General features: G+C 40.5%; 1 protein-coding gene across 1 annotated transcript; it reads left to right on the forward strand.

Moving 5' to 3' along the window:
- The first annotated feature begins 8,578 nt into the window (after window positions 1–8,578).
- LOC141604763 (cytochrome P450 83B1-like) lies at window positions 8,579–12,884 on the forward strand. Its single transcript, XM_074423254.1, has 3 exons — window positions 8,579–9,247; window positions 11,174–11,492; window positions 12,090–12,884. Exons 1-3 carry the CDS (start codon window positions 8,673–8,675, stop codon window positions 12,702–12,704), a joined length of 1,509 nt encoding a protein of 502 aa, XP_074279355.1. The 5' UTR covers window positions 8,579–8,672; the 3' UTR covers window positions 12,705–12,884.
- Window positions 12,885–13,263: the final 379 nt, after the last annotated feature.

The following is a 13,263-nucleotide window of genomic DNA, read 5'->3' on the forward strand; positions in this document are numbered from 1 at the left end:
CGTCTTCGAACGGATAGGAGTGATCCATGTTGTCATCGGGGGCAACGAGAACGGAGGGTCCGCTCATGGGCACAAACGGCACCTGAACGAGCTATATCAGGCCATCAACTTTGTGCCCAACACAGCGATCCCCGCTTCCAACATCCCCGATATGACTATTGGAAGGAAGGACTACGAAGGAGTCATCGCTCCTCACAAACCCCACTTGTAGTCAATTTGGACATATCCAACCACCTGGTCAAGAGGTGCCCGATTGACACAGCGCCTACACGAACATCATGTTCGGGAGTGCTTCCTCGGCCTCGATCGAGAGTCAAGGACTTAAGCCCCTGCACCAATCCACTATACAGCTTCTCTGGGGCCGGCCTGATACCACTGGGGTCAATCAGACTGCCTATAATGTTCGGCGAAGGGAAGGCGGCTAAGAATGTCCTAGCCGAGTTCGTGGTCATTGATGGCTCGTCCGCCTACAACGTTCTCATAGGCCGAGTCACTCTGAGCGAGGTCGACGCAGTGATGTCCATCCGGGCCCTAACACTGATTTACGTCTCGGACCGGGGGGAAGCGCATAAGCTCGTCTCCAAGGACGAGAAGGACGAGGTGGTCAACGTCCAGATAGCTGCCAGAGGATGCAACATGCAATCCCTCAAAGTGGCAAAGAAGTCAGAAAAAGGAAAAAGTCCATCCTTACAACAGGAGGGCGACCTCATGGATGCAACTAGCGGCTGGCTGAGAAGGTGTGCCTTTGATGAGCCATTAGGACGCTGGTAATCTAGGGAAAACTTTGTATAGCGACGGAGGTGTCCAAGATAGCTGTGGGCACCCCAACGCATGTTTATACCTAATGAAAAATCGTCCAAGCCTTCCATCAAAGTGTCCATTTTTTTCCCATCAGTCATTAACAGGAAGAAGATACCAGCTCACACTGTCACACCGACAAGAGCGGTAGTCTCCATAAAGAAGCAGGCACCGTCGCAGTCACCCCAAGTAGTAGACGCCACGGCAGTCACCCCAAGAGGTTTGACGCCGTCGCAGTCACTCCAAGTGGTAGACGCCACGGCCGTCATCAAGGAATAGACACCAGCTCACACTGTCACACCGACAAGAGCGGTAGTCTCCATAAAGAAGCAGGCACCGTCGCAGTCACCCCCAAGTAGTAGACGCCACTAGCGAGCCACCCCAAGAGGTTTGACGCCGTCGCAGTCACTCCAAGTGGTAGACGCCACGGCCGTCATCAAGGGATAGACACCAGCTCACACTGTCACACCGACAAGAGCGGCCGTCATTACCAATAAGCAGACGCTGGCTCACACTGTCACACCGACAAGAGCGGCAATCACCCTCAGGAAGCAGACGCCGCGGCAGTTACGGCCGGCGCAGTCGATACTCGCAGAAACGACCAAAAACGCCTTAAAAGCGTTTAAACACAGTTGGGATGCGCACTCTAGACTGCCTCGGCCAGGCCGAGGCGGAAACAAAAGGGCAACTCAGACGAAGACGAAAAAACACCTCGGCCAAGCCAGAGGCAAAGTGAAGACGCTAAGTACAGTTGATACGCTCAACTATTAGCGCAAGGAAACTCAAAGTGAGGTAAAGACCTCGGCCAAGCCGAAGACAAAAGAAACGAACTCTTATTAAAAATGATAAGTTACAAGTGAGGAGAATACAGACGACGACCGTCCCCATAAGGACAAGCCAGAACACAACCTACCAAAGTTGTACAAAATACAAGGAAAAGAAAAACAAAAGATTACAGGTATCATTTGAAGCGCCAAAAAAATGGCGGGGAGGGAAGGCTTAATAATTGGCTCCCGAACACCGAAGCTATCCGAGCCGCCGGATGAGCCTCGGTGACGACCGCCCCGTCTCCCTATGCTTGTTGCTTGCTTGCCATCGCGCGGTAGCAGATCTTCTTCGATGGGCGACCCAACATTCTTAGCGACCTCGGCCTTCAAAGAAATCGGCCTTAGCCTCGGCGACCTCGGTGCCCTTGCCCTCTCGGCTTCCTCCTTGGCCGCCTTAGCCTTCTCAGCAAGGGCTGCACTCTCCGCGGCCGCCTCTTTCTCTATCTTCACCCTCACCGCCTCCTTGGCCTTCTCCTCCACGGCTTTCTCCTTAGCTTCGAGCTTATCGTCAAACAAACTCGTCAAATTTGCCCCACTGGAAGGAACCAAGAAGAGGGAAGAGTTCCTCAATCACTTCCCCGGCGGCTTCTTCGGCCGATCCCGAATCGGTGCACATGTTAGGGAGCATGACGGTTTGGAGCATCTCAATGTCCTCCTCCTTTTGTCTAATAATGGCCTCCTTGCTCCGAATCACCTTCCCCGGATCCGAAATTTGCCCCTAAATTCATTCCTCTCGCTGGAAATAAAGGTCGGCGTGCCTCCGAACAAGGTCACACTTCTCCGGCGACTTGCAACTTCGACCGCAGCCCGGCCTCGGCCTTGGCCCTCTCGGCAAGGACCTCCTTTTCAGCGTCCTCCCTAAGTTTTCTCTCGGCCAAGAGCGCTTTCTCGGATCTCCCCTAAGCCTTCGCTCATTGAGGAGATCCAGCCTCGCCTTCGCGGCCACCTTCTTAGTGGCATCAAGCTCAAGAGCGGACTGAGCCACGGCCTTCTCCTGCTCTATAATGCGAGCACCGGTCAGCTCGTTCCACCTCGCCAGCTCCTCGACCAACCTCGCGCCTTCCGCTACGAGCCGGGAGGGGGAAGCCTTCTGGGATGAAGGGTCAGTGGTGACGTTTCGATCACCAGCCTGCAGCCGGGAGGGGGAAGCCTTCGGGATGAAGAGTCGGTGGTGACGTTTCGATCACCACTGCGATCGGGAGGGAAGCCTTCGGGATGAAGATTCAATGGTGACATTATGATCACCACCTGCGCGGTTTCTCCTCCACTCACGCTCATTAAGAGCGACGACGACGATGGGCGATCCGCAAAATTTAACGAAAGCATCGTATCAACATGCATAGACATGCCGAGAGCCCGTCATCGGCGGCGCCTAATGAACCGCCAAATCGAGCCACGAGAATAGGTCGATACCATGCTTGGCCTTCTTGGCGGAGGACGCGTTTCCTCGCCGGCAGGAAACAACGACAATGTAGAGAGGCGTCCCCTTTCTCTTACGGACAAGGGCAGACCCCTCCTCATCAGAGTCCTCCCCATTGGTGATATCAACGATCTCCACCGTTGCCTTCTGAACAAGGGGAATGGGAGGTGGAACTGGTGTCGACGCCATCGCCGCCGAAGACCTCGTTTTTCGCGTATGGCGCGGCATGTTACTAACAACCTTCGCCTGGGCCTCCACCACATTCAAGCTCTTCAGCTGCTGATCCATGAGATCATTCGGCGACGTCCTGCGGTCATGGGTTAGAGCCTTGGGATGCAAGTTAGCAACGGTTTTATCTTTGTGCAGCCCCATTCTCCGGAGGATATCCTCAGACAAGTCCGGTCCAAAGTGGTCTGCGAAGGAAACAAAGCAAGAGTTAAGTAGAAGAAATAAATTGAAGTTCGAAAACAGGAACATTGAGAGCAGTGATGGGCCTCACACCGACCCCACTCACCCTGTGCTAGGGCCGGTATGAGGCCGACATGGCAAAGCGGCTCATCCTGAAGAATGATCTGCGTTGGGGGAATCCATCTTTTCGGCACCCCACTCTTGTCCGCCTCAAAAAGCCTCATCGCGCTTTCATCCTCTTTAAGAAGGACCTTGCTGGCATCCATCTTGAGCTTTTTCCGGGTGACCCATCTATCATGCTCCGCCTTAGTCTCGCACCGCAAATTAACTTGTCTTTGAAAGGAGCGGGCGGCGGATAGTCATCCCAAGACCTTAACGTATACCCACCGATCTCTCCAGTCCTTGCAAGAAGTAAGTTTGTCAACGAGACATAACCCGCTCCATGTGCACACTGTACCATCCGACGCGGCCAGAGATTGATGGCCGGAGATGATGAAGCCGGCGGAATAAATTCACCGTTGGGGCCTCTCCCTTGAAGAGACAAAGCCAGACAAAGCCGACTATTGTCCTCATAGCCAACGGGTGCAGTTGGGCAACGACAACGTTCATGGCCCTAATGATGGCCATAACGTACTCATTCAGCGAAAAACCGAGCCCGTACTCCAAGTGCCGCATGTATACGCCGATGTGACCGGGGGAGGGCAACAGACGGCCTGACCCTCCTCAGGGATAACAATTTTGTACCCCCTGCCAAAGAAGAAATGGCCCTCGAAAAATTTCTCGCCGGAACAACTGGCGAACTTATGGGTCCAAGCACGGTCAAGGCGGACCTTACAGGCGTCACCGTGATCCATAACGTACTGCCTCCCCTCTTTAGGACGAGCCTTTTCAGCGTTATCACCAAAATCGTCTGCGTCATCATCGACATCATCGTCATCCTCCCATTCCTCCAAAATTTGAGGATCAACTTCAGGAGAAGGAGACCTAGGGCCCCCAGGCCTCATCAGGAGGGCATCTAGCTTCTCCTCCTCATCAAGACGCGACGGGGAACCCCCCGGCGCAGAAGTACTAGCCCCGGCGTCAGCAGAAGACATGATAGCAGTGACTACTTAACAAAATAAGAAGTGAGGAAATTTGTTTGTTTACCTTGAAGAAAAACACTCGCCGGAGTAACAACTCTGGAAATTAGAAGACAAAGAAGCCTTTGAAAGTGTAGAGAAGAAAATTTTTGTGAATGAAATTGGTGGCCAATTTCACGGAATAACTGCCCTATTTATAGGGAAAAGCCGATGAAGCGCCAGCCAATCAGCTAACAGACACGTGTCAGACATGCAACCATGGAAGGTCAATCGTCGCAACAGTCAAACGTCAATCAATGCAACAGTGATCAAGCGTCTTCAACACGCCCCGTCACCTCTCTTCGCCCATTCATCTTCCTCAACAAATCCCAAGTACCTGCACTCCGCCGGCCACATGATCAACCAAGCTAGGCAACACCGGCCTGGGGGCAATCAAAAACAACCGGCACTCCCAACCCTGGTCTCGGCCAGCGTCACTTCCTTTTCCACATCGGATGCCCTTTACACATCCATGTGGAGGGGGGATATGGTACGGCCTAAGAAGAACCAGGCCGAGATAGAAGAAGCCGATACAGAAAAAGTTTCAGAAATTACTTTCGCAGAATATACGCTCGATACATCGAGCCCATACCACGGCATAGACTACGCTGGGGGCAAATTGATGGGGCATATTCGCACCGTGACCAAGTCAACATATTGAGCAAGGTCAAGGATATCCACAAAGAAAAGTCAACGACTTAGACAGTCTAGCCGATGCAACCCATCGGCTTTGTCACTGGGTCTCGGCTCACAACCCCACCGGGACACATATCCGCGTACTCATATCCAAGACCCTCGGCCGGCCTGCCATGGGTCCATCGGCCGAGGGTAGAACGGTCTTTCCACCTGCTAGCCACTTGGCCACTTGGCCACTACGTGACAAAAGGTGAAAGCCTATAAATACTCCTCAACCTTCATTGAGGAAAGGATCCACAATTTTTAGCCTAAGAATCACTATTCATCTGGTAACATCTTCCTTATCTCTCTACAACACATACTTAGCCAAGTAACATACAACTTAGTCCATTCGAGTTTACTGACTTGAGCGTCGGAGTGAGTACGCTTGGTACAAAGCCAAGCCCTCAGTTCGCTCATTGTTGCAGGAGAGGCCGAGGAGAACAACCAAGGCGAGGAAGATTCAATCAAAGACGTCATCTTACAAGCGCGGGTGGTAAACAAACTTGCTCTGGAATTACACCCGGAACAAAAATAAAATAAAATAAAGACAACTATCGACACATTATAATGTTTAATCATGTCTAATAGATATTCCGTATGATATATGTTATATAAACATCACTTTTAAATCTCAATAAATATATACATGAGTTTGTAAATAGTTAATTTATAATTTTAATGTTACTTAAACAAACTTTATAGGAAAAAAATATTCTTTTATTTATTATTTAATATGGGCTGAACTGGGCCAAACACTTGGTCCAAACCCAGTCGAAAATCTTGGGTTTTTTTAGGCTGGTCCATGGGCTTTTTGGGCCAAATATAAGGCCCAAGACCTTCAAAAAGCGGTCCGGACCGGACCGAGCCAATGAACTTGGGCCATTTGATCATCTTTACTCCATTTTGTATAAGAAATACTTTAAGAAAGTGGATTTGTATCAACAAATCGCATTACTTCACTTGCAATTAAATTTAGACCACACGAAGGTTTCAAAAAAGAAAATCGGAAAGAAAAGATGAAGCAACCAAAACAGAAATAGGGAAGAAAATATTAAAGGGGAGGGAATAAGAATTTGTGATTTTATATTAAAAAAAATTGATCACTTTTGTTATTTAAAATGACCACTTTGTAAAAGTGGGCACATTTTAAAATAAAATGATCAATATTTATCATAACCTTGTTACTTTTTATCTCGCAATGTATACCAGTTGGAAAATAACTATACTCCCTTCATCCAATTTTATCATAATTTTGTGAGAAACAGTCTCTCACAAAACTTATTGTACTCATTATTTTTTTGAGAAAATACTCAAAGGGTATTACTCTAATAACGATAAATCATAGATTACAAAATTGTTCGCGATTGGAGGAAGGACATCCAACCAAATCGATCTTCCAACAATTCTAAGAGTAATATGAACAAGAGCATGCGCTACAAAATTATTAACTTTGGACGTATGAGACCACATAACAAAAATAATCTCTTTACATAACACAAGAATATCCTCAATAATTTGCGAGAAAATGCTCCTTCCTCGAGAGAAAATGCTCCTTCCTTGTCATCTTTCCTTCGGCACACCAACGACCTGCAAACTCTCACTATTATTTTCACATATACACATCTTTACGGATTAAGAAATCTTTAACTTGATTTTGTTTTTATCTAAAACTCTTCTGCATGCACTAAAAACATATTGTTCTGCATGCACTAAAAATCAATTCTCACGTAAGAAAACGTGAGAAACACCCTTCATGAACAAGGAAAACTCAAAAAAAAGCCCAAGACGAGTGCCCTCTTAGGAACCCCTAGGTAGATTAATACTTCGTGTTAATTATGGGGATGCGCCTATTTTTCATTTTTTAGCAAATTGAGTGAACCAAATCAGTGTCAATAATTATTGTCATGTCACATTAATTTGACGTTTTAATTAAATTGTATAGATACAATATGGAGAAAGTAACAAATTACTCCCAAATATTTACTATTATGTGCAAATCACTCCTATAACTTTTAATAAGTCCAAATTAAACACATAACTCACCCGGTTTTTGTGCAATTCAATTCTATCATTAAACTTTTGAAATTTATAAGGCATAAAAATTGAATTAACATAATTAATGCAATATTAAACTTTCTCATACATTATTACTCCATTTGTGTAAACTATTGTTGTTTAACTCTCGAACCAGATCGTAGGATCATACGATTCTACGATCCGAAAAATGGTGATCGATTCCGATCCTAGGTAGGATCTTAATTTTGTAGGATCTTTCAATTCAACTTGTGTCAAATTTGTTTAAAGTAGAATCTTAACCCGATCCTACGATTATACGACTCGATACTAAATTATTAACATATCAATTTTTTCAGTTACCAGAATTTTATATATGACTCTTACGATAGAATAGAAATCTACTATAAACGGGAATAATTTATGGGCATATGCTAAGATAATGGTGTATTTTTTGAGATTTAAACACGAGATTTTAACATATTTTGATAACACAATTATGTATTTTAGTTAGGTTGTAGGATCTTACGATTCTAGATTCCGATCCCACCGATTCGATCCTATTAGGCTCATCGATTCAAAGTAGGATCCCGATCCTAACAACATTGGTGTTAATCCAAATCTACCCTCTTACCTCTAAATTTTGTTTATTGGTATAGAAATTTTGATCAAGCTCGGATGAGGGAAAGCTGATCCTTCCAAATCTTTTTCCCTTCATTTCCCTCTATCCTCGTTTGCTATCAAAACAAGAAATTTTAAATCTCCACTCTTTCTCCCTTTCTTTTCCTCTAAATCACTCAATTCAAATATATCTTAAGGTGTAATCGTGTATGGTGTTTTACCTTAAGGTGTAACCGTGCATGGTGTTTTACTCTACAGCTAGTCTTGCTATAGACGGATATATCCGTCTATAGCTTAAGACGGGTCAAATGGCTTGAAAGTGGTGACATTTTTGGCCCACCCCCACTTGTTGCTTGTCTCATTAGGAATGTGGTCTTGTATTTGGTCCGTCTTTAGTTATAGACGGATATGTACCGCCTATAATGAGATTTTGTGTTTACTCAATATCTATATCGTACGAGACAGTGACACACTGACTTACTGACCATGTTAAATTGGCTAGTAGTGTTTGACGTCGGTTCAATAATGCAATTCATTTGCCAACTTGTTCCTCTAGCCAAAAAATATCTATAGTAGTAAGAACTAACGTCCATTTCTCATTAAGGATCGATAATGATCATAAAAATGCTTATCTATTGACTATTCTCATGTGTATATAGACCTCTTATTACAACTATTACCTCAATTTGCTCATATTGAAGCATAATAATTAATAATAAATTAAATAAGCATCTATATATACTAACTTAAAGTCATATTAATTCATATACTCATTATAAGATACGAAATATGATATACCTCATCCTCTTCGTTATTGCTTCACTTATTTGTACACTTAATATTTTCTCAAAAAACACAAAAAATAAGGCATTAATACTTCGTCCACCTCCTGGTCCTAAAGGTCTTCCCTTCATAGGGAACTTACACCAATACGACTTCTCTAGACCTCATGAGTACTTGGCCAAGCTAGCCAAGACGTATGGGCCAATTGTGTCGTTACAACTAGGGTGTGCACCCATGGTCGTGGTTCAATCAGCTAGGCTAGCTAAGGAGGTCATGAAAACACAAGACCTCAATTTCTGTAGTAGACCACCTACAACCGGGATCAGAAAACTAAGTTATAATGGATTGGATATAGCATTTTGTCCATATAATGATTATTTCAGGGAAGTAAAAAAGATTTGTGTTGTTCATCTTTTTAACTCGATAAGAGTCCGATCTTTTGCTCCTATCCTACAAGATGAAATCATAAGGCTTATGGATAAAATCACTTCCCTTTCTTCTACTTCATCTACTATCGACTTGAGCATTTTGGTGCCTGATTTTGCATTTGCTAACATATGTAGGATTGCGTTTGGTAAGAGGTATGCATGGTTATATACTTGTATGAAATTTAATTTGCTATTCCTTATACCAGTATGGATCCGGCCCATGCAAGCACGGTATTCATAGATGCTTTAATTTATAATAAAGTATTATTTATAGATTTTAAATTGACATATTATTAATTTTTCATATTTTAATATGAGGATAAAAAAAATAAAATGGAAAACTAATCAAAAGAATTGAATAAAATCATAAAATGTGTATTTTAATGAATTTTTTTTACCATAAAACTGATGATGTCAGTTTATAAATTTTCTCAAATAATTTAAAGATTATTTTTGTCACAAAATCATAATTTTTTTATAAATATGTGGTAAGTTTTTTTATACGAAACTAACAATATCAATTTACCGGGTTTCCATATACGAATTTAGTTTTGTACCAGTTTTATTTTATTTTAATTAAAAATTTATAATTTAGTTAAAAAATGATAATAATGGTTAAAGATTATATCTTCATTAAAAGATAACCATTTATTAAAAATAGTGTATGGCTTCCTTTTAGCTAGATTTCTTTTGGAGGGAAAACCAATGTGAAGTTTTATTCTCTTAGTAGTAGGGGGCGTGCATGCATGCGCGGTATTTATAGATGCATTTGTATATAATAAAGTATTATTTATAGATATAAAATTGACATATTATTAATTTTTCATATTTTAATATGAGGATAAAAAATTGAAATGGAAAACTAATCAAAAGAATTGAATAAAGTCATAAAATGTGTGTTTTAATGAAATTTCTTACCACAAAACTAATGATGTCAATTTATAAATTTCTCAACTAATTTTTTTTTTGGTCACAAAATCATAATTTTTTTATACGAATTAAGTATGTGGTAAGTTTTTTTATACGAAACTAATAATATCAATTTATCGAGTTTCCATATACGAATTTTTAGTTTTGTACCAGTTTTATTTTATTTTAATTAAAAGATTATAATTAGTTAAAAAATGATAATAATGGTTAAAGATTATATCTTAATTAAAAGATAATCATTTATTAAAAATAGTGTCTGACTTCCTTATTTAGCTAGATTTCTTTTGAGGGAAAACTATTGAGAAGTTTTATTTTCTTAGTAGTAGGGACGTGCATGCATGTGCGGTATTTATAGATGCTTTAGTTTATAATAAAGTATTATCTATAGATTTAAAATTGACTTATTATTAATTTTTCATATTTTAATATGAGGATAAAAAAATAAAATGGAAAATTAATCAAAAGAATTGAGTAAAGTCATAAAATGTATGTTTTTAATTTATAAATTTTCTCAAATAATTTAAAAAAAATTGTCACAAAATCATAATTTTTTTATACGAGTTAAATATGTGGTAAGTTTTTTATATACGAAACTAATAATATCAATTTATCGGGTTTTCATATACGAATTTTTAGTTTTGTACCAGTTTTATTTTATTTGAATTAAAAGTATAATTTAGTTAAAAACTGATAATATGGTTAAAGCTTATAAGTTACTCCCTCCTATTCAAGATAAACCTCCCTATTTCCATTTCCGTCTATTCACAATAACTTCCCTATTTCGTTTTTTGGTAAGTGTTTGTGTGGTCCAAATTTAATTATATGGTGGGGTAGTGTATTTGTGTGGTTCAAATTTATTTATATGGTGGGGTAGTGTGTTTTCTTAATTTTTGTGTCAAAATGAAATGGGAGGTTTATTGTGAATAGGAGGGAGTATATCTTAATTAAAAGAGAATTATTTATTACAAATAGTGTCTTGTTTCCTTATTTAGCTAGATTTCTTTTAGAGGGAAAATTAATGAGAAGTTTTATTCGGTGATTGAATTAAAGTATTTTATTATTTCAATTTGTCATGATATTATCATAGAACTTTTCATTTAAGTCTCCTTAACACGTTCCTACTAACAAATGCAAGTGATGATTAAACAGTTATGAAGAAGATGAAGGGTGTGGGTTCGAGTTCCAAAAAATTTTAAATGAAGCAGAGTTGATGTTCATAGACATGGCGTATGCAGATTATTTCCCATCATTTGGGTGGCTTGATAAGCTTACGGGGAAATCAGCTAGGCTTGAGAAGACCTTTCGTGACTTGGATGCCTTTAATCAAAAAATCATTGATGACCATCTTAACCCTAACAAGTCTCACGATAATCATCGTGAGGACATTGTTGATGTTCTACTCCAACTGCGTAAAGAACGTTCTTTTGCATTTGACCTCACTATGGATCATGTCAAAGCAATCTTGATGGTAATACTCGATCATTTATATATATATATATATATATATATTTTTTTGGAGCAACGGAATTTAAAAGGGAAGTTTAATAATATTGAGATTTAAATTTAGGTTATGAATAGAGCCCGTCATGTTTTGGATAGACTTAAAGCCTTGCAGAGGTTGGCACACATTACCGTGCAATTAGTCTCATTGTAGACAGGTATATCCGTTTAAAAAGGTAGACGGGTCAAATATGTCTTCACTTTCATAATAAGACAACTTCCACCATCTCAATTGTTGTTTGTCTTATTATGAAAGTAGTGACATATTTGACCCATTTACAACATTAGACGGATATTCTCTGTTTAAAGTGAGATTTTGTGTTACCCGTGAACCAACATATGGGGAGGGTGGGCCAAGTCAGGCCGGGCCAGGCTGGCTCAACCATGAAAAAGCTCGTGGTTGGATTTTTTTTTTTCCTGCTTTTTGGGAGGCCGAGAGTGTTTCCAGCCAATTAAACTGGTTAAGTTAGATGCTCACGGGATATAATTGTTCATATTTTGTTAATAATATTGTTAAAATTAATAAGGTGACATAGTTATTGACTTGGATTTTATATATGTCCAGGATGTATTTATAGGAGGAACGGATACAAGTTCAGGTATGATAATTTGGTCAATGACGGAGCTCATCAAGAACCCTAACGCCATGAAAAAAGTACAAGATGAGCTTAGAAAAAATGTTCCACCAAAAGCGAGTTACATATATGAGCATGATCTTGAAACGCTAGAATATTTCAAAGCAGTAGTGAAAGAAACATTCAGGCTACACCCAATATCTCCTTTACTTGTGGCACATCAAGCAATCCGACAAACTAAGATAGACGGGTACAATATTGAACCCGGAACCATAGTACAAGTGAATGGTTGGGCTATTGGAAGGGACCCGGTATCATGGACCGACCCGGATAAATTTATGCCCGAAAGATTTTTAGGGAGTTCAATTGAGTTTAAGGGACAAGATTTTGAGCTTATTCCTTTTGGAGCTGGAAGAAGACGTTGCCCGGCTATACATCTTGGTATTGTTAACTTTGAGCTAACACTTGCCAATTTGTTGCATTTTTTTGATTGGAAATTGCCTATTGGTATGAACAAAGAAGATGTTGATACAGACACACTTCCTGGTATTGTCATGCATAAAAGAAACCATCTTTGTCTTATGGCAAACAAATTCTCTTATTAAAGAGAAAAGTATCTTTGTCTTATTGCAAACAAACATGTAGCTTCCCAATTTAAGGTTGTATAGACTACAAATGTAATTCATGTGCACAATAAGTAATTATAAAAAGTTTCTTATAAAATTGGGAACTGTTCCGAATATGTATTGTACATTGAATTATAATTTTTAAATTTGCGCATCTTACATCATTTCGGAGGTTAAATTTGTGCACACTTTACGGTTTAGGACACTTTCGATATACCTTGACACTTAATATAGTTGGTCACTTGTTTTGTTTTACCTTATATAATGTTATTCCATGTGTTTAGTCATTATTAATAATGTAATGGATATACACCGATACTTTGAATTAAGTAAACACCTATAAAATATATACTCCGTAGTATAGTATTTAGCCAAATATTGAAATACATAAATAGTTATCGGTCATTTGGGTAATTATAATTTGAATTCTAATGCTTACTTAAGAGTCAACTATTTGTAAAGTATGAGTCCATCTATAAATTTTGGAATGTCCCTCGTACTTCCTTACTTCATTTACAATGTATTTTTAACCACAAAC

This window comes from Silene latifolia, chromosome 10, assembly GCF_048544455.1.
Source record: "Silene latifolia isolate original U9 population chromosome 10, ASM4854445v1, whole genome shotgun sequence".
NCBI classification, from domain to species: Eukaryota; Viridiplantae; Streptophyta; class Magnoliopsida; order Caryophyllales; family Caryophyllaceae; genus Silene; species Silene latifolia.

Coding starts and splice junctions, on each gene's coding strand:
- LOC141604763 (XM_074423254.1), top strand. CDS start 8,673: ATGATATACCTCATCCTCTTCGTTATTGCTTCACTTATTTGTACACTT. Junction 9,248..11,173: donor AGGATTGCGTTTGGTAAGAG/GTATGCATGGTT, acceptor ATGATTAAACAG/TTATGAAGAAGATGAAGGGT. Junction 11,493..12,089: donor ATGTCAAAGCAATCTTGATG/GTAATACTCGAT, acceptor ATATATGTCCAG/GATGTATTTATAGGAGGAAC.